A 20,905-nucleotide genomic window follows, 5' to 3' on the forward strand; every position below is an offset into this window, starting at 1 on the left:
AATATATATATATATATATATATATATATATATATATATATATTTCAATTAAAATTTTAATGGATAAATTGTTGATCTACTAGTAGTTTTATAAGAATCCAAATTATAAATAGGGAAAAGGGTCTGATATACCATCAACTTTATCATTTAGAGCTGATATACCCCTTGTTATGAAAGTGACTCATATATATTCCTACTTGTAAACAAATGGCTCACGTGTACCTTTTCCTCTAACGGAAATGAAAAAAAAATAAATTTTAATCTAAATTTTTATTATTTTTTTCTAAAAAATATAATCCTATATGAGTAAATTTAATCCTCGTCAAACATATTTCTTTTGACTTTTTTTTTGTTTCAATGACTAATTTATAATTATTATTTTGATAATCAAATTTATTTATGTTTCACTAATATTCTTGTAAAACTTATTGTAGATGATCAAATTTTTTCTTCGAATACGAAATTAAATTATAATACACACAAAAAAAATTGTTTAGTTTTTTTTTCTTTAAACTAAGGAATGTAAAAAAAAACAAAATAAGAATAAGAAACTCAAATAATTATAATAAAAGAAGTCAAAAAATAATTTATGTATGAAAAAAATCAAAATATACCTTGAATTTTGATAGAAGAATCATATATACCCCTAAATAATTTTTTTTTTTTAAAATTAAAAGTGATAAATATAAATTTAAAACTAATTTTTTAACTTCCGTTAAATGAAGGGTATATGTGAGCCATTTTGTAACGGCAGGGGTATATGTGAGCCGTTTGTATAATGGTAAGGGCATATATGAGTCACTTTTATAACGAGGAGTATATCAACTCCAAATGACAAAGTTGAGGGATATATCAGACCTTTTCCCTTATAAATATATGAGGATAGAGGAAGTTTCCACTTCTTGGAAAACAAATATATCACATCTTAATCAACTAAGAATGACAATGGGACTATATTATTTGCGGGGTAGGGTAAGGTTGAATGCGTTCGAATATCTTTTTTTAAAAAATCGAACAGAGTAAAATAAATCTCGTAAAATTTAAAATTTTAAAATTAAAATAAATAATATTTACGTTTTATGAAACTAGATTTCTTTAATAGCATATAGATCGAATAGTTTGAAAAAATATATGCAAAATGATATTATTATTTTTTAAATATTCAAAGCGAATTTAATTTGTCATCCCTAGTTTTAATCATTGATGTATATCCACACTATTTTTTTTCCAAAAACTTTTGTGTTTTGTTTCTTAATATAGAAGAAAAAAAAAAGAAATAAAGAAATTAGACAACTCATTTTATTTTTAGACACTTGAATATATAAATATTATTAAGTCATCTCACCAATAATCCTTGCTCTTGTATTTCAATCACCATTTCTCAACCCCACCCCCACCCCCACCCCCAGTCCTCTTGTGTGTTGAAGAATGGACTCAAGATGTGCAATTCTGTGTGAAGTTTTACTAGCAATCTTTCTTCCTCCTCTTGGTGTTTGCCTTCGCCATGGTTGCTGCACTGTAAGATCCCCTTTTTTTCTTTTATTTATCAAAAAAGAAGATTGAAAAAAGATTCAATTTTTTTTGCATATTTTTGAAAACTTTGATTTGGGTTATTGTTTTTGTGGGATGAACTGAAAAGGGTGTTTGAGGATTGGGTTTATTGTGTAAAGTTGATTTAGTGATGTGAGTGATAAAAAGATTCAATTTTTTTTTTTGCATATTTTTGGGAACTTTGATTTGGGTGATTGTTTTTGTGGGATGAACTAAAAGGGTGATTGAGGATTGGATCAATTGTTTAAGGGGATTTAGTGATACAAACATCAACAAAAAAATCAAGTGTTAGACACAAATCTTATAGTTGACTATATTTTTTATAGACCCTATGCTCTATTTAGTGATGTGGACAAAAAAGATTCATCAATTTTACAATAATATCTAGTGTTAGTCCTATAAAGTGGGATTTGACAAAGATAAGTGAACATGGACTTTATCCTTGTTTAAAAGAAGGTAGATAAACTATTTTCGATAGAACTTGTCTATATTTAGTGATGTGGATTAAAAAAGATTCAATTTTTTTTTTGTAAATCTTTTTCAAAACTTTGATCTAGGTGATTGTTTTGGAGGATGAACTAAAAAGGGTGTTTGTGAATTGGGTCAATTGTTTAAGGGGATTTAGTCATACAACAACAGTGGGATCTCAGAAGGGTAGAGTGTACGCAAACCTATCATAGAGTAGACCATCTATCAAAAGGGTAGAGTCTATGCAAACCTGCCTTAGAGGTAGAGACGCTATTTTTTGATAGACTGTCTATTCTATTTTGTGATGTGGATAAAAAAGATTCAATTTTTTCTTTTTGTAATTTTTGTTCTACTTTGATTTGGATGAACTTAAAAGGGTGTTTGAGAATTGGGTCAATTGTTTTAGGAGATTTAGTGATAAGGGTTGTTTCATTTATTTATTTTGGTAATGTTTTGCAGGTGGAGTTCTTGATTTGCTTGATTTTGACCATATTGGGCTATGTTCCTGGAATTATCTATGCTCTTTATGCAATCCTCTGTATTCAAAGTGAACCACACTACCATCATTACCATTCTCTTGCTTGATAGTTTAATTCCTTTTTCATTGTTCACTACACCACTTGAGATTGTGTGGTTGTTGTCCTTGTTTGCTCTTGTATTGTAATTCTTTGCTTGTAATTTAGACTTGTACCATTGGATGAATTGTACTCTTGTGATACTTGATCTTAAATCAACTTTGCAGTTTGAGTTTAAAGATTGAACCTTTATAGCCTTTTGTTTTGATATGTGGTAATTAATTTCTGTTGAGAATGTCTCACATCGGCCCGGGATATGATCCCGAGACTTCTTATTATGGCTTGAGAAATCTTCTTTCCGTGAAGCTAGCTTTTGGGGTATGAGTTGCAGTATTAGACCCTAAGCAAAGTTTGAGATGGTACCATAGTCGGAACCATTGGGGTGATGAGAATGTCCCATGTCGGATAGGGACAAGATTTCAGGAATCGTTATATGTCTTGACAATCCTCCTTCCGTTGGACTAACTTTTGATGTTGGAGTTAGAGTTAAGATCAACACCTACTTTGAATGCCTCTTCAATCTTCAAAGGCATCCTAACATGAGTAGTAGTTTAATTGGTTGGCACTACCTGAACTTTCACCTCGTTGGTGAGAGCTTGATTTCCCACTTTATAATTTCCACCCTATTTTTCCTTTTTCGAGTCCCAAACATGAGTTAGGACGATTGATGGGGTGGGTTTCATTAGCGTTTGAGTTACCTTGATCATTCTCTTGAAACACGAAGCATTCTGCATGCCTCTTGTTCCACATTACAGACTAAAGGAGTGCTAGTGTTACCGGTTATTGATCGAGGTACATGTCTTACATGTGTTAGAACGTTCAAGGGTGTAGCCTAGGGTCTCATGTTCAAATTGTAGCTGAGACAAAAATATTATGTGATTTCTTCTTATTTGACATAGCTTTGATGGAATACACACATATTTGAAACGTTTATAGAATCGACCTCGACAACGATTGCATAAGCCTCCTTTAGACATAGGGGTGAGTACTTCCCGAGCTCATAAGTTAGTGTGGGGCCTTCATACAGTCAAACAAAAGCTCGTTTGATATGATTTGTACATGTCTTAAGACTTTTTCAAAATTTCAAATTTCAAATTTATTATTTTGCTATCAATTTTATCACGATTTTTTTAATGAATCATGTGGGTTATCCATATCTAGACATGTTTTATAAAATCAGTATTTAAATCAATAATTAGAAAACTAACTGCATGTATTATATTAAGTAAAATGTTAATATTTATTCTTTTGTGGTTAAACAACTTCTGACTTTTAAGATGTTGAGATTTAGTTGAATAAATCCTTTACATCAATCCAAATCCAAAACAATTTTTTTTTAAAAAAAAATCAAATCAATATAGTACAAAGACATTTGGTAGGTCTTGTGTGAACAATTTTTTTAATTTTTATTACTTGTCCTTGTTTTATACCCAAAAAAAATGTCTTTATCCAAGATAAACATTATTTTCCCTTTTAATTTGATCAACTTAGAAGCCATCTAGCATTTACAAGTGTGTTCAAGATAAAAATTTGACGAACGTGAGTCATAGTATAGTTATTTTATCTTTAATTAGAGATTTTAGATTCAAATCGTATATATAAAAAAAAATCAAGACTTTAATACATATTTCAATAACTGATAAAAAAAATGAATCTAAATCTTATAACCATCAATTATGACATCAATAGTCATCATTATTAGTCACTATATACTATAATTATCACAAACCATTAATATTGTTAAACATCACATTTAATCATCAACAAGATTATTATTTATTTATTACCATTACTAATACAATTGGAGTATTATCCTACTATGAACCCACACCACCACCATCAACCTACACCTTACGTCTAACTTTTGCATTTTCTTAATATAATAATAGTTCACTCGTTTATACTATAGATGTTTCATTATGCTTAAAATTTTATACGATAGACGTTTGATTAAGCTCAAAATTTTAAATTAAAATGAAATTTTTATAACTTACAATCTAAAATAATTTTTTACATTTATATAACTACTAATCATCTTATTAACACTAAACTCAAAAATAAAATAATTGTTAATTAAAAGACTTAATTTAAATAAACAAATAGTGTGACATAAATCTTGTTGAGAGCGCCATCTCCAAACGATCCTTCAAAACGTAATGCAAATTTAATCGAAGCTCAAACACAGATTCCTAGTGAAAAATTAAAAAAATAATAATAAAGGAAGTACTATCCTATGGTATTTTATTTTTGCATATAAATGTGAGTAATCAAAGGGTTGCATTTCACTAAAAAGTCAAATCATTTCCTCAGCCCCTTTTGAAATCAAGAATGGAGATAACATGTGCACTTGTCTGTGAGATCTTACTAGCAATCTTGCTTCCTCCTCTTGGTGTTTGCCTTCGCAATGGTTGCTGCACTGTAAGATCCCCTTTTACCTAAATTTGTTTTGTATATATAAAAAAGATCTCATTTTTAATTATTACTTTTAGTTTCTTTGATTTGGGTGATTAGTTTTGTGGATGAGCTGAAAGGGTGTTTGAGTATAGGGTTAATTGTTTTAGGGGATTGAGTGATGTGGGGTGTTTTTACTTCTTCTTGAAGTTGCAAAAAGATTCAATTTTTATGATTTTTTTGGTTAAAATTTTGACTTGGATGATTGTTTTCGAGGATGAGCTAAAAAGGGTGTTTGAGAATAAGGTTGATTGTTTTAAGGGATTTTAGTGATGTGGGGTGTTTTTCCTTCTTGAAATTGCACAAAAGATTCAATTTTTATTGTTAAAACTTTGATTGGGGTGATTGGTTTTTGAGATGAACTGAAAAAGGGTGTTTAGGAAGTGGATCACTTCTTTTATGGGATCTAGTGATGATTTCTAGCTAAAGTTTTGAAAAAAGATTCAATTTTTTGTATAAACTTTGATTTGGCTGATTGTTAGGGTGTTTGAGAATTGAGTCAATTGTTTTAGGGGATTTAGTGATTTCTTTTCTGAATCTTTTTCCAGGTGGAGTTCTTGATTTGCTTGGTATTGACCATATTGGGCTATGTTCCTGGAATTATCTATGCTCTCTATGCAATCCTCTTTGTTGAACGTGAACCACGAAGGGATCATTATGACACTCTTGCTTGATCTTTGTTGACTATATCATTTCAGATTGTGTGCTTGTTGTTTTGTTTTGCTTGTAAGTTATACCTACGTTGCTCGGACTCTACAAAAATGTTGCAGTCCCCGTGTCGGATCTTCCAAAAATACGTTGTTTTTGAAGGATCTGACACGCACGCAGGCATTTTTGAAGGGTCTTTTTGACTCCAACTATGGATGTATTGTACCTTATGTCGCTCATTCTGAATCAACTCTTGCAGTGTAAGTTTATGGATTGGTAATTTATTGCCCTTTGTTCTAAGGTGTTAAATTTCTCGTCGTTTTGATTGGTACTTGAGCTTAGAGTCCATCTGAAACAACGTATCTTCCTTCACAAGGTAGGAATAAGGTTGCATACACACCACTCTCCCCAAACTCCACTCATAAGATTACACTGATGTTTTGTTGTTGTTGGTCTATTCAATAGCTTGAACCCTTACTTATTACTAGTTGGGTCTATTAATCTTTAGAGATATGCTAGTATTGGCATGTCCTTAAAAGATGGTGAAAGAATTTGATGAAACAAAATATAAAGAACATATTGATGAAAGAAATTGGTATGCAAGATCTTTTCTGCTAAACTTAGTTGTGATTTTAGTGTTCTTCAAACATGTTATCTCGAGGAAAATGAAATTATCCTCTTTATTAGGCTACGAGTTTCCTTTATGCATCTTACTTGAGTTGAGGGTATTTTGGAAACAACCTCTCTACCTCTACCAGGTAGGGGTAAGTGATGTGTACAATCTATCCTCTCTAGATGGATACGTGGGTTTATACTAGATGTATTGTTGTTGTAGTTTCTCTTATGCTTAAGGAGGTTTTGGCGACCTTGTATGTGTAGATATCAATGATTCGTTATCTCGATGAATTATTTCTTCGAATAGAAGAATTATCTTTGTTTCTAGGGAAAATGTACAAGTACCTCCCTCAACCTATTCCCGAAATTCCATAAGACACACTTATACTAAACTAAGGTCTTATTACCTCTCTGAACTTATTTTATAAGTAATTTTCTATCCCTTTTTTGGCTTACGTGGCATTAGCTTGGGAAAAAAAAGTCAATCAACGTTGGGCCCACAAGATAGTGCCACGTAGACCGAAAAGGGGTAGAATATTCTTAATAAAATAAGTTCAGGGATAATAGGATCTTTGTATAGTATAAGTGTGTTTCTGAGATTTCTGGCATAGGTTGAGGGGGTACTTGTGCATTATCCCTCGTTTCTGTAAGGAAAAGAATTTGAAGAAATTTTAGGTCTCATCGAATCACATGTATAGATATTGATAACTCACCCTCAGTCACATGTTGATGTGACATGAACTCAATTTCTCCATGTGTTTCCCAGACCCAGTGAGATATTACTTTTTGGACAAGGTTAGCTTATGTGTTGGCAAGCTAATTGTGGAAGTGATTTTAGATTAATAATGTGTATGTATTCGATACAAAATTTTAACTATAAACTTATTGAGTTGTATTGATTCGTAATTGATACTTTAGCTCTGTCCTGCTTAAACCGGGGAGGAGGGTGGTTGGAATACATCACTTCATTTCTCCTGCATCTTTTCTGTCCTGGATATTCTTTTGTGAGGTATAATTCGCTTGTCCGATGTAGTCTTAACACACATAGGGAAAATCAAATTAATCGAGGCTTCAATATAAGTATCGAACGATGGGTGGAAAGTGAAAAAAATGAAGTCTCTGCCTTGGAAATATTGTTATGAATGAGTCATTTGTTAACTAGTTTATTGGCAAACATCATTGTCTTCTCAATTCTAAAATATGTGATGATAGCTACATTAAAATCAACATTCAAAATCCTCCAAGAAAGGGAAAAAGAACAAATATATTCTCGAACTATCGTAAATGTTACGTAGATACCTTTATCATATTTTAGGGACATTGATGCTTCTGCTGTCCAAAAACTAGAGCGTATGCTCTTTTTCCACAACACAGCCATTCCATAAAAAAGTTGATCTCGACGAGTTACTAGACACTCCACGCATGCACAAACACTCAAACTTGATCTCGACCAGTTACTAGACACTCCACGCATGCACAAACACTCAAACTTGATCTCGACCAGTTACTAGACACTCCATAAGAGTCTGCATCTCGACACCTTAATTTAGTCTCGACTAGCCACCAAATGCTCCAACTCATCGCCATTGTGTCTCATGGACACTTGACACGTAACTATTGGAGGTCCCGAGATGTACGTACTAAAAGTTGGAGTTTTTACTTATCCGCTAAAACCAAGTTTGAATGGTGAGGCTAGCCTATATAAAAGCTTTTTCATTTCCCACCATTTGAAAGAGTAGAAGCTCAATCATGCCATTGACAACAAAATCCTATTCACAACTCAACAATACATCCACAAAAATCCTCAATTTCTTGAACAAAACCTCAATTTCACCTTCTCAAATCTCCCAAATCCAAGCTCAAATCATCCACAACAATCTCCATTTCAACACCACCATAGCTCACAACTTCATCTCTGTTTCCAAATCTTTAGGTCTCTTTAACTCTGCTTACACCCTTTACACTAAACTCATCAAGAAACCCCACATCTTCATCTGCAACACACTGATTCAAGAATGTTCACATTCCGAAATCCCATTCCTCAAACAGAATTCGATTTCTATGTATGTTCATATGCATAAAGAAGGTATTTTTCCGAATAATTACACGCACCCTTTTGTTCTAAAGTCTTTATCTGATCTTAAGGAGCTAAAATTAGGCAAATCTGTACATACCCATGTTGTGAAATGGGGTTATGTTTGTGATATTTATGTGCAGAATTCATTGTTGAATTTGTATGCTTCTTGTGGTGAAATTGAGTTTTGTCAGCAAGTGTTCGATGAAATGCCTGAGAGAGATGTTGTTTCGTGGACGGTTTTGATTATGGGGTATAGAGATTGTGGGAAGTTTGGTGATGCACTTGTTGTGTTTGAGAAAATGAAGGATTCGGGTGTGGCGCCTAATCGGGTGACGATGGTGAATGCATTGTCTGCTTGTGCTAATTGTGGTGCTTTAGATATGGGGATGTTGATACATGATGAAATAAGGAGGAGTGGATGGGCCATGGATGTGATTTTGGGTACTTCTTTGATAGATATGTATGGGAAGTGTGGGAAAATCGAACACGGTTTTTGGGTATTTCAAGAGATGAAACATAGGAATGTGTATACTTGGAATGCTGTGATCAGAGGGTTGGCGTTGGCTAAAAGCGGGGAGGAGGCAGTGCGATGGTTCTTCATTATGGAGCGCGAAGATGTCAAACCTGATGAAGTGACTTTAGTAGCCGTGCTTTGTGCTTGTGCGTATACAGGAATGGTTGCACAGGGAAGAGAACTTTTTTCCTGGTTGATGAATGAGAAGTATGGATTTCCACCTGGTGTGAAACATTACGCGTGTATGGTTGATCTATTAGCGCGTTCAGGACATTTAGAAGACGCGTTAAGCATGATCACAGACATGCCAATGGAACCAACGAAGAGCGTTTGGGGAGGATTGCTTGCTGGCTGCAGGTTACATGGAAATCAAGAACTGAGTGAGTTTGCTGCATGGAAGCTTATAGGATTGGCACCAAGAAACTCGGCCTATTACGTTGTGTTGGCTAACTTATATGGTGCAATGGGAAGGTGGAATGACGCGGAGAAAATTCGAGCTTTGATGAAAGATAGGGGATTATCAAAGGACTTGGGTAGTAGTTCAGTTGAGCTAGAGGATCAAAAGGATCTACTAGAGTTGTTAAGGTGAGAGTCAAGATTCTTGTCATTTGCAAAAGAAGGAAGTTAATGTGTTTGATTGAACTTTTGTTTGATAACTCCTACAATGATCTTGTGGTAGATTAAGCATCAATGAAACATGAAAGAGAAATTGTCACCTTAATGTCCTACTTCGTCCGTTTCAATTCCTTTGTCTGGTTTTAACTCGATATGAAATTAAAGAACGTAAAGAAAGACTTTTGAATCTTATAGTCTTAAATTAAAGATATATGAAAAAAATAAGATGTTCATCAATCATCGAGCAAGCTAAAGAAAGTACTTTTCCAAACAAGCATTCCCTCGTGAATATTCACGTTTGTTCACCTATCAAAAGTACCTATTAATATTGTTCAATAGGATACTATCAAATCAAAAAATAAAGAATATTATTATATCGCAACAACTTACCCAATTTATTATACAAACGGATACATTATAAACTATAGGTATCAACCTTCCAAACAAGTTGTTAACATACCAAAACTAGAATATATAGGTTTGAACAAATTATGTCATCCTTTAATATTTGAACTTTATTTTTATCATAGTCATAAGGGAAAAGGGTCTGATATACCCCTCAACTTTGTCATTTGGAGCTGATATACCCCTCGTTATAAAAGTGGCTTATATATGCCCTTACCGTTATATAAACGGCTCACATATCCCCCTGCCGTTACAAAATGGCTCACATATACCCTTCATTTAACGGATGTTAAAAAATTAGTTTTAAATTTATATTTATTACTTCTAATTTTTTTTTAAAAATTATTTAGTGGTATATATGATTCTTCTATCAAAGTTCAAGGTATATTTTAATTTTTTTCATACATAAATTATTTTTTGACTTCTTTTATTATAATTATTTGAGTTTCTTATTCTTATTTTATTTTTTTCTTTCATTCCTTTGTTTAAAGAAAAAAAATTAAACTATTTTTTTGTGTGTATTGTAATTTAATTTCGTATTATAAGAAAAAATTTGGTCATATACAATAAGTTTTACAAGAATATTAGTGAAACATAAATAAATTTATTATCAAAATAATAATTATAAATTAGTCATTGAAACAAAAAAAGTCAAAAAAAATATGTTTGACGAGGATTAAATTTACTCATATGTAATTATATTTTTTAGAAAAAAATAATAAAAATTTAGATAAATTTTTTTTTTCATTTCCGTTAGAGGAAAAGGGTATATGTGAGTCATTTGTTTACAAGTAGGGGTATATATGAGCCACTTTCATAACAAGGGTATATCAGCTCTAAATGACAAAGTTGAGGGGTATATTATACCCTTTTCCCTAGTCATAAACACATATGATTCATTAATTTTGCCACGTAATATTATCGAGAATCGAGTTGCTCGGATGATAATGCACAACCTACTCCAAAACATAAGTAGATAAAGTTTTTGAAATTCTTAATAATTTTCCTGTGTTAGTTTTTTCCCCAAAAATGGCTGAGGAAGAAGAGAAAAGCAAGTCAGTGCAGATCCATAACTGGGCGGAGTTAACTCAGTTATGCCTAGTGAATATCCTCTCTAATCTCTCCATTGAAGATCGATGGCGAGGTGCCATGTTTGTCTGCAAATCCTGGTTACAAGCTTGTAAGGATCCTAATTTAAACTCGGTAATCGATCTCGAAGCTCAGTTCATCGAATCGGTCACTGAATCGTCGTACTGGAATCGCGAGTTCGAGAGCAAAATCGATTCTATGGTTCAATCTGTTGTAATTTGGAGTGATGGATCTCTGAATTTTGTTAGGGTTAGGCATTGCTCTGATCGATCCGTAGCTTTGATCGCTGAAAGGTAAATCAAAAACTTCCCAATTTTATAAGAAGAAAAGAGATTTTTAATCTATGTGTTCCAATTTTATGTGACGTAGTTTGATTGAGCATGAAATTGAAATATATTGTAGAGTAGCCATGAGTTAACTCGGTCGTGACTTAACTATAGATATTTGTGTAGCTATATATATGGACCTTATTAAGTCTAAATGAATCACTAGATGATAGTGTAGGAGGTAGCAGTTACTCGTGGAATTAGTTGATGTTTGCTATGTAAAAGAAAAGGACACTTTTTAAATAGAAAGTTGTCATTTCTTTGAGGGGACGGACTTAACGTTTGTTGTGTAAAATGGGATTGAAGGGGTAATTCATTTGCATAATACATAATCGTATCTTTTAACTTGGCCTTCGTTCATATCTATGTCATCCAATTTGTGTGTGCAATGAAAGAGATTATGACACTAACTTATAAGATGGATGAAGTAGACACATGTGTCACATGTGTATTATGCTACGTAGGACATATGTGTCTACTTGTTCAACTTTATACAAGTTTAAGTGTCCAACATACACAAAGTTGGAGGACATAAATGTCAGCTGAGGCCAAGTTAGAAGGACACATTTATGTATATTTGTGTTTTTCCAAATTGAGATGTTGTGTAAGAAAGAGATCTTGAGAAAATTTGGGATTTTTTTTATAGTTGAGGTGAAACTGGGTAACAAAGAACATCTTGGAAAGAGAAAGAATGCATTTTGGCTGAGAATTTATGTGTATTTTTTGAAATTGTTATGGGTGAAAATGAAATCAGGAGAAGAATGCATTTTGGCTGAGAATTTATTATGGGTGAAAATGAAATCAGGAGAAGAATGACATTTATGGCTGAAAATTTGATTGTAAATTTTTCTGGATTGAGGTATAAGGAGTTAAAGAAAAATCTTGAAAAGGTTAGCTGCAAGTGAAAATGTTGCTTAAGAGTCTTATGGCTGTGCTATGTATTAGCAGTACTAAAAATCCTGTCAGATTTACTTGCTTCCGTTGGAGTAGAGTAATCTACATTTCTTGTTTAAGCCGTTGGATTAGATAGGAATATGGAGGTCGTTCGCGTGATATTTGATGGCTCTAGTTTTACATCTGCATTGTCATGTTTTTCTTTTTTTATGTTTGAGAGCAGAAACTGCCCTCTAAATAGACCTTTGCATATTCATTTTGCCGTTTGTTCTGTTCTTCTCAGCAATGAGATGAAGTTGTCATTACTATTTAGTTGGTTTTAGATTGTTCTTGGGTTCATCAGTTCAACGTCCAATGGGTGTTTGGATTCATGAAACTACTAAAAAGTGTTCAAAAAATCAGTCTTGAAATACTGATTTAGGAAATGCTAGGTGATTTCTTTACATTTGTTTGAGCCTTAAATGGAATAGTTACTCGGTACCTGTGCTGGTGGGGCATAACAGGTACCCGGTCCACTAGTCGATGTGGGTAAATATTGGACCAAACACTAACCTTAAGATTCTTTTCTAAGAAAAAAGGAGGGATGGGCTTAAACGATTGTATTGGTTGCCATAGCGAACAATGAATCGATGACTAGCAGGTGCTGTCGTCTGTTGTATTGGTGGCCATAATGAACAATGACTAGTAATAGAACGTTGAGACTGAAGACATTGGGCATTGCTATCAGTTCTTCTCTTCTCTTTTTGGGATTCAAAGTTTTTATGCTTTTTCCGTATGAGTTGGGCTGTTGTGTGATCATCAAACTATATCTTTATGTGTTTAATCAGATTAGAAGCAATGGGGATGATCAGTGATCTGACATGCTCAGCAACAATATCTATCTTTTTACTTATCAAACAGAAAAAAACTCGCCAATCTTTTAGAAATGACAAGAGTTCGTTTCGTGTTTCTGATAACTCTGCTGCTTCCAAAATATGATCTTTTCCTAATTTTTGGTGAAGTTGTCGAGATACATGTGTTTATGAATGGTAAATATTTGCTCTGAATTTATTCTTACAGGTCGCCTAATCTTCAAGTTCTCTCAATTCAGAGGTGCCCACATGTAACCGATGAAACAATATCTAAGATAGCTTCTGGTTGCCCGTTGCTTAGGGAACTTGATATCAGCTTCTGCTATCAAATATCTCACAAGTCTATAGCTCTTATAGGACAGCATTGTCCTAATTTGCAAATTCTAAGGCGAAATCTCATGACTCAGGTTAGTCCCTCCCAACAAGAACCCTTTGTCCCGAGGGAGTATGTAGATACCTGTCCTCAAGATGGCGATTCAGAAGCTGCTGCAATAGGGAAATTCATGGCACAACTCGTGCAACTTGAACTACAATTCTCCAAATTGACTAATAAAGGTCTAGCTTTGATATCTGAAGGATGTATAAACCTCGAGCATTTGGATCTCTTTGGGTGTACTAATGTTACTAGCCGGGATATTGCTAATGCCTCGTCGAATCTGAAGCAGTTGAAAACCTTGAAGAAGCCTACTCAACTCTGCTTAGAATCTCAAACAGAGAGGTACGGGCATTGGCAACTGTATGATGATCGTTTCCAGACGGACTTTTTCCGAATTTAATCAGGTGAAAAATCAGCGGTATGTTGTTATTCAACTGCTTGTATATCATGCTTTCTAGAATCCTCTCTAGTTTAACACTCTTTGATTACTTAGTCGTGTTCATATATTTCAATATCCTTGAAAAAATAGGATGAATCGAAATATAGTTGCTATAAATAATAGCAATTGGACTAGAGAATGTGATTGTATTATAAGGTCTTTGATTGAACTCGAATTGAATCGTAGAATGAAACCTATTAGACCAAAAGCTCCACGAGAGCAAGAAAAGCCTACAGACCCTCCAATTGACACCAACGAGTAAAATCTCTTTGTGCTTTAGAACCCTATTGTAACGACAACGGATGTGTTAAAACTATAGAGGTCGTTTGGTGTGAAGAATACTATCAAATAATCATAGGATTAAATTATAGTCACACTTAGTTTGTTGTTTGGTTGGCAAGTCCAGAATAGCTTATCCCGAAATTAATAATTGATACCGAAATAAGTTATCCCTCCTCTTGGGCGGTACAGTAAGCTCAGGATAAAATAGGTATCGACAATCATGTATATTTACATTTTTTAATAAATAAGGTGATTGAAGTTTTTATTTTTAACAATGAATAATAAAAACTTGTAAAGGAATTTTTTTTAAAAAAAAACACTCAATCTGAAACGATCTCAACATAACTTATCCAATCATAACGTGTATTAAATCAAACGACCTCTTAGAAAGAGTAGGAGTTAAGCGATTGTGGTTTTTAAATGAAAGAACTGATCAATCCATAATTAAAGGTTTACGTTACTTCTATCCTCCGTAGACGTGACTTTGTGAAATTATACTGTGGCCAGGCTGTTTCTATACTAAACAAAATGAAGGCCTTCCCTAGCCTTAATCTGAATCATAGATAGGGCTTTGGGGTAACCAAGTCCAGCTGTTAATATTTAAGTTTAACTAGCACAACAATAATTGAGACCTTGCAATAAATATCCATTCTACATTCTTGTACAAAAAATTATAAAGCAGACATAAGTTAAATGATGATACCAAAAGTAGATCTGCGTGCTTTCAGTATTTCAAAAGGCGGGGGCGTAAAGCGAGGCGATGCGTTTTATACAGTATGGGATGAGGCGTAAGCCTCGAGATGCAGGGTGTATGTCTCATGGATCTACGGGGGTGTAAGTTTCATGTATATTCAATTTTATAATTTTATTACTAACAAAATAAGCAAAAGTAAACCTTTCAATGATTTTATAAATAACCTATAATATATAGAATATGTATTATGATTTTTATTTGAGATAAGTATTATTATCACTAATGAAGAAAAAAAAAGTATTATAATTACTATTCGAGAAATATCATTTCACCAATAATTGAAAATATGATTTGAAGCAAAAAGGTTAAAAAAATAAATTTAAAAAACGCTCGGGTCTATGTTTTTACGTTCAGGACTTACGTTTTTATGTTCAAGGCTTACGCCTCAAATTTTTAAACTTACGCCTTATGGATCTACGTCTTTACTTTACGCCTAGAAAGTTTTTGGTACACCCCGTCCCGAGACTTGTTCTGGTACTTACCCAAAAACGTTTTTGAAAACACTGATGTACGCATTTTACCCATTTATATCCTAGGGTTAAGTTTATATTTCTCCAAATAACTTAATTTAATAATATTCATATAATATGATACACCTAATATTTAATTGCCTATTTTAATATCCCAAGATTTAATTTGTAATATGATAATTAAAACAATTTAGGAGTAAAAAACTAAAAATGTTTTTTACTTAACATAATAAAACACATTTCTTATAAATGTTTAATGATGTTATTATGTTGTGTTTCACTTATTCGATAAAAAGGTTTTTTATTAACGTAACATCAAATTATTAGCAAAAGTATATTAAAATTTAGAAAAACCTTTAATATGAAACAGACACCTCAATAAAGAGATTTAAAATTTTAAGATACCTTCGATATAAAGCAGACACATCAATGAATAATTACAATACTTGTTATCAAGACATATTTCTCACCACATGTTATGATGAGGATATTGAATGGACAAGGCAACACACCTCCAAGTAATCCCAAACTCAATTAATGTGAATAGACAAAATTATGAAACCTCAATTGGAATTATTAATCAATGAAAACTGATTATTACTCAATAAAGCCAAAGTGGGGAAAAACATTCATTTCTATAAAAGAAAAAGAAAATTGGAAATCATCATCTTTTATGCCTGATTTTTATTACTCATATCAAACGATCCCTTAATATCACTATAGAGAGAGTTTGAAGTGAAGGTAATAGTCCTGATTTTTATTACTCATACCAAACGATCCCTTAATACTACTATAGAGAGAGTTTGAAGTGAAGGTAATATTAAATTTTTACTATTATTGATTTCATTCTCACTATCACAATTTATGTTAAACATGTGGTTGACATGAAAGTAAAAGATTGAAAAGGACTTTGGGCATGTAAAATCAAATATGTGTAAAATAGTGTTAAATGAGGAGTAAAGATGATTCCAACAACAAAAATTGATGAATTTTTTTCTCAACCACAAATTTTATGTTAGCATTTCATAGTAATTATGAATATTTTTTAATTTCACAAATGATATTTGTTTTTTATATTGGAATACAACTAAATTCAGGTCTAGTTTGAGAAGTCTCCTGTTGGAGGGTAAAACACTTCTTAACAAAGATAACTGACTCCGTGCATAAAAAGACTCAAACTCGAGACTCAATATTAGAGTTCTTAGTTTCTCAATTAAGAAGTACTACATTTATTTTTATTGATAAATACTAATAATAGCAACAACACACCCAATAATCAATGTTACTCCATTTTATATACCATAACAATAATGAATAATTGCATAGGTAAGATCTCGAAAGGATAGAATATACATAGACAGCCTGATTTGTACTTCATGAAAATAGAAAGATAAATTACTTGTACTATATTTTTTAGGTTAGTAAATTAATTCTAAATTGAATATGAATGTATAGAAGTTAATTCTTATAAAGAGAAGTCTTCCATAGATAATTGCCACAATAGTCAATCAATTGAAAACTAGGTATAATCACAAAGAAAATATGGAGTAATTTAGCTTTAATAAGACATTGACAAATACAAAATCAAATTCCTAATAAAGAATTTGGAATTATAAAAAAAAAAAAAAAAAGACTTGCAAGTTACAAAATGCCTTAAACAAAATCACACCACAATTTGTGTTGTACATTCTTGATTTTTTTTCCATATGAAAAATATCTCATAATTCATATAAATATTTTTCAAATAGTGGCATGTGATCAGCATCTAGACAAACAGCCAAACGCAAGTTCCTATCTTTAGAATTTGGACTTGGTATAATATAAATTGTCCCTTCATATAAAATGCAAGCTGGTCCCATATGAATTGGCCTACCCCATCCAAAATCACACTCATGGATAGGCAACCTAGTCCAACTGTTAATATTGAGGTTAGGGCTAGCAAAGTAAGCCGGGCCCCGAATTAGGGTTGATAAATCAGGTTGTAATTCGAGGTAATCCAGTGCTGATCTTAAGTAACTGTCGTCCATTTTGATCAACTCGTTGTGAATTCTCTTGACGGAATTTGTCAACGGCTCTGATTGAAGTTCGCATGATTTAGCTATTGGGGTGGCTGTGAACACGACGTTTCCTAGGTAACCCGGTGGCAAGGGAGGGCAAAGCCTTGACCTACCGTCGGTGGCCACGTGTAATTTGGTCAATTGATCATCTGGCAATCCACGTGCCTTGCACGTGCATCGCCAAATATGGGCTGCGAGGATTTCATATGTGCTACCCTCGTTTTTGGACTTGGACTTAAGAAGCCCGAGTTGTTCACTCGAGAATTTCAACATGGTCGTGGTACTGGACTTTGGGCCTATGAACTCGCGATTTTTCGATGAGTTTAGGGTAGGTGGAGGATGGTACTCAACGTGCTCGAAAGAAGATGTCGGTGGGTCCCTTGCACGGAGGAGCGTCCGATCGATGAACGGCGGGACTGCCACGGAGAGGCCACGGGCGATGTCCGACCACGTGTTGATGAAGTGGATGGATGAGAGACCATCGGATAACGTGTGGAATACTCCACCACCAAGAGCAACTCCACCACACTTAAAACGAGTAACCTATAAATATTATTTACACTATCAGTATATTAAATAAAAACTATATAGACATTAAAGTTGGAAGAGATCACTTACAAATTCACTTGCACTATCTAGAAGGAAAAAAACAAATACTTGATTGACCAATTTGCTAGGGAAGTGTGACTTGATCAACTTCAAATTTTATCTATTAATTATTAATGCATTCACATGCACAATTTCAGAAAAAAAGTATTTGGTTTTTTTAAAACAAGTATGGCCTACCCACTACACAAGTTGTTGTAAGAATTTATGAATATTATTTCATTTCTAAAACAATGATATTCGAATCAATTTACGTGACTTAGATTATTTCATCATATACTTAATCAAATAATGTTTTTGTTCTTTTAAGCCAAAAAAATAAAATAACTATCAAATCATTTCTCTTGTTCTCCTAAATTAATGTGAAAATAATTAGGATATTTATACTCCAATTTGATGTGACAATATAATTTTAAATATAATAGATTATATTTTTTTTAAAAATTGAGTCAACTAAATTCGAAAAAAAGAATATAACAACTAATTTATGAATGAATAAAGTACTAGTTTAGGTAGGTTTTTGTAAGACTAGAACCATCTTGATAAATTGATAGCTGTCAAGAATTAAATATTACTATTATTAGATCTAGCCACTCAGAATATAAAATACTCTTCAATTGAATTATAGTAGTATTTATTTATTTTTTTGGTAATTTCTCAAAATACTATCTGTTAAAATTTTAAGATCGAATTTGTTAAATTTAAATTTTGAATGGTACATGAAGGAGTCAAGGAAAAAAAACATATTACAAAATACCTTGTACCACATATTTATACAAAATGTAAATAAAATATGGAAGAAAAAACTATACTTTAATTAAATTTTGAATTTGTAATTCAAGTGGGTGATTTTTATTTTATTTTTAGAAAATAATGTGACTAACTTGTCACCTAGCTTGTTATTTTAATTAGTCTATACTATAGTAGTAATCATATAGGTCACTTAGAAAATATTACTTAAAAAGTATGCTATTCTTAAATACTTTACTAAGTTCTCTTCTATTAAAATTCTAATAAACACTTAATTAGAGACATTAAATTATGCAATTTTCATTCTTAATCATTTTTGTTATTTGCCCCTATCTTGATGTTAAAATAAATAACTTTTTTTCTTGTTTGGTTAGTAGAAAATGTCTAAATTTTCTTATTAGAAAAGGCAAGGAACAAGAATAATAATACCAATTATTCTTTTTAAAAAATTAGGCACATGTCATTTTTTCTACCCCTTTAGATTTTGATTTTTTTTTAAAAAAGTTAAACCGACTTGCTTTAAATTAAATTATTGATTATTCATTTTAAGTAAAATATACTATTCTAGATTTTTAATGAAATGCATTTTCTCCCCTGGATCATTTTATTTTTATTTCAAAAAATAATATAACTACAAATAGTGATAGATTTTAAATTCAAACTTCATAAAATTAAACTCAATTTTCTACTACACCTCAATTGATTTAATCAACTAGAAATCAATTGAAAAAATTCTTACTTATAAATTAAAAAAATTACCCTATCGTTCGAGATTCAAATTCAAGCTATTTAGTTCAGATAAATTATATCATACAACATCCATCCCTTCTACAAGTAGCTAAAAAAATAAAATTAATAACCTAACAATCATAAACATGTAAAATAAAAAAAAAATACCAACCACGTAAAAAGATCTTTGTACTACTATCAACACATACAAATATAATAGCATAAAAATTATTTTACCTAAAAGAATCACTAGTATAATAACATGGTAAAACAATCTTTATACTATCAACACATATAAACATATATATATATATAATGAAGACAAAAAAAAACAATCCTCTAATAAAATAACATATAGGTAAATAAACACTAAGAAAGAATCTTTATATTATCAACACATATAACAAATATAAATAAGAAAATCTTTATACTATCGATATATATATAAAAACATATATAATACTGATAACGTAAAAATTCTTTTTTTACCTGAAATATAACTAGTGGGAAAGTTGAGATATCTCCCGAAGTTTCAAGACTTGGAATGAGTTTTCTAAGTTCCAAAGATGGTGTAAAATCACCAAAATCATCAACACATGAATCACTTTCAGCCTCAACAAATAAAACACCTTCACCATTACAATTAACTTCAATTCTACCTTGTTCATCCCTACCTAATCTTCCAGCCATTGGATAAAATGAAACTAAAACATTACTTAATGCTTCTTTAATAACTTTATTATCAAAAAAATTTGAAGATCCATTTGGTTTATAAAAATAAACAGTCAAAAGATGAATTCTTCCAACAATTAAATCCAAATTAGAACTCCAAATTCTCTTTGTTGGTGTTGGTTTTGATGGTTTCACTAGTGTTGATTCTTTGATATTAATTTTCATCATTTTTTCACTTCCCATTTATTTCCAAAAGAGGTAAGAAAAAAAAAATAGGTCAAGGAGAGGAAAGGGTGTTTCTAAAATTAATAAAAATATGTATTTTTGGAATATTCTTATTTGTGAAATGTGAAGGGAGAAAGAGCTAAAGAGATAAGGAAGATGGGAGGAGTAATTGTGTGTTTGAAAATCATTATTTATAGCCTAAAAACTAACATGTATAGGGTATTATTAGTCATACTATTTTATTGGAACCAATAATAACCTAGAAGATGCAAGTTGCTTTTATTTTTATTCGAAATTCGAAATTCATATCATAACTTAAATTTGAATTGCGTACTACAGGGATAACTTAAATTTGAATTGCGTACTACAGGGATTTTTGGCATAATACATAATTGTGCTTTAACTTGACTTCGAATCATATTTATGCCCTTTAATTTTGGGTGTGCATAAAAAGACACTTAAACTT

At 32.0% G+C, this 20,905-nt stretch overlaps 5 protein-coding genes across 6 annotated transcripts; 4 read left to right on the forward strand and 1 right to left on the reverse strand.

Annotated features, from left to right (window-relative positions):
* The first annotated feature begins 1,352 nt into the window (after nucleotides 1–1,352).
* Nucleotides 1,353–2,788, forward strand: LOC107026429 (UPF0057 membrane protein At4g30660-like). The gene is made up of 2 exons (XM_015227391.2): nucleotides 1,353–1,518; nucleotides 2,479–2,788. The coding sequence occupies exons 1-2, from the start codon at nucleotides 1,429–1,431 to the stop codon at nucleotides 2,602–2,604; spliced, it is 216 nt and encodes a 71-aa protein (XP_015082877.1). The 5' UTR covers nucleotides 1,353–1,428; the 3' UTR covers nucleotides 2,605–2,788.
* Nucleotides 2,789–4,856: 2,068 nt separating this feature from the next.
* LOC107026428 (UPF0057 membrane protein At4g30660-like) lies at nucleotides 4,857–6,010 on the forward strand. Its single transcript, XM_015227390.2, has 2 exons — nucleotides 4,857–5,012; nucleotides 5,594–6,010. Exons 1-2 carry the CDS (start codon nucleotides 4,923–4,925, stop codon nucleotides 5,717–5,719), a joined length of 216 nt encoding a protein of 71 aa, XP_015082876.1. The 5' UTR covers nucleotides 4,857–4,922; the 3' UTR covers nucleotides 5,720–6,010.
* Nucleotides 6,011–6,859: 849 nt separating this feature from the next.
* On the forward strand, nucleotides 6,860–9,627 carry LOC107024018 (pentatricopeptide repeat-containing protein At4g02750-like). 2 transcript variants are annotated; one of them, XM_027918257.1, is made up of 2 exons: nucleotides 8,279–8,394; nucleotides 8,526–9,627. In XM_027918257.1, exons 1-2 carry the CDS (start codon nucleotides 8,374–8,376, stop codon nucleotides 9,486–9,488), a joined length of 984 nt encoding a protein of 327 aa, XP_027774058.1. In that variant the 5' UTR covers nucleotides 8,279–8,373; the 3' UTR covers nucleotides 9,489–9,627. The 2 variants fall into 2 exon arrangements, with proteins under 2 accessions (XP_015080378.1, XP_027774058.1); XM_015224892.2 differs by having other exon boundaries at nucleotides 6,860–9,627.
* Nucleotides 9,628–10,837: 1,210 nt separating this feature from the next.
* LOC107024020 (F-box protein SKIP1-like) lies at nucleotides 10,838–14,102 on the forward strand. The gene is made up of 2 exons (XM_015224893.2): nucleotides 10,838–11,301; nucleotides 13,288–14,102. The coding sequence occupies exons 1-2, from the start codon at nucleotides 10,949–10,951 to the stop codon at nucleotides 13,853–13,855; spliced, it is 921 nt and encodes a 306-aa protein (XP_015080379.1). The 5' UTR covers nucleotides 10,838–10,948; the 3' UTR covers nucleotides 13,856–14,102.
* Nucleotides 14,103–16,926: 2,824 nt separating this feature from the next.
* LOC107026059 (shikimate O-hydroxycinnamoyltransferase) lies at nucleotides 16,927–20,621 on the reverse strand. Its single transcript, XM_015226897.2, has 2 exons — nucleotides 20,032–20,621; nucleotides 16,927–18,000 (listed from the first exon to the last, which is right to left on the reverse strand). Exons 1-2 carry the CDS (start codon nucleotides 20,455–20,457, stop codon nucleotides 17,119–17,121), a joined length of 1,308 nt encoding a protein of 435 aa, XP_015082383.1. The 5' UTR covers nucleotides 20,458–20,621; the 3' UTR covers nucleotides 16,927–17,118.
* Nucleotides 20,622–20,905: the final 284 nt, after the last annotated feature.

The sequence above is a fragment of the Solanum pennellii genome, chromosome 7 (assembly GCF_001406875.1).
Source record: "Solanum pennellii chromosome 7, SPENNV200".
Taxonomy (NCBI): Eukaryota; Viridiplantae; Streptophyta; class Magnoliopsida; order Solanales; family Solanaceae; genus Solanum; species Solanum pennellii.

Coding starts and splice junctions, on each gene's coding strand:
- LOC107026429 (XM_015227391.2), top strand. CDS start 1,429: ATGGACTCAAGATGTGCAATTCTGTGTGAAGTTTTACTAGCAATCTTT. Junction 1,519..2,478: donor TTCGCCATGGTTGCTGCACT/GTAAGATCCCCT, acceptor AATGTTTTGCAG/GTGGAGTTCTTGATTTGCTT.
- LOC107026428 (XM_015227390.2), top strand. CDS start 4,923: ATGGAGATAACATGTGCACTTGTCTGTGAGATCTTACTAGCAATCTTG. Junction 5,013..5,593: donor TTCGCAATGGTTGCTGCACT/GTAAGATCCCCT, acceptor ATCTTTTTCCAG/GTGGAGTTCTTGATTTGCTT.
- LOC107024018 (XM_015224892.2), top strand. CDS start 8,058: ATGCCATTGACAACAAAATCCTATTCACAACTCAACAATACATCCACA.
- LOC107024020 (XM_015224893.2), top strand. CDS start 10,949: ATGGCTGAGGAAGAAGAGAAAAGCAAGTCAGTGCAGATCCATAACTGG. Junction 11,302..13,287: donor GTAGCTTTGATCGCTGAAAG/GTAAATCAAAAA, acceptor TTATTCTTACAG/GTCGCCTAATCTTCAAGTTC.
- LOC107026059 (XM_015226897.2), bottom strand. CDS start 20,457: ATGGGAAGTGAAAAAATGATGAAAATTAATATCAAAGAATCAACACTA. Junction 18,001..20,031: donor TCCCACTAGTTATATTTCAG/GTAAAAAAAGAA, acceptor TAATATTTATAG/GTTACTCGTTTTAAGTGTGG.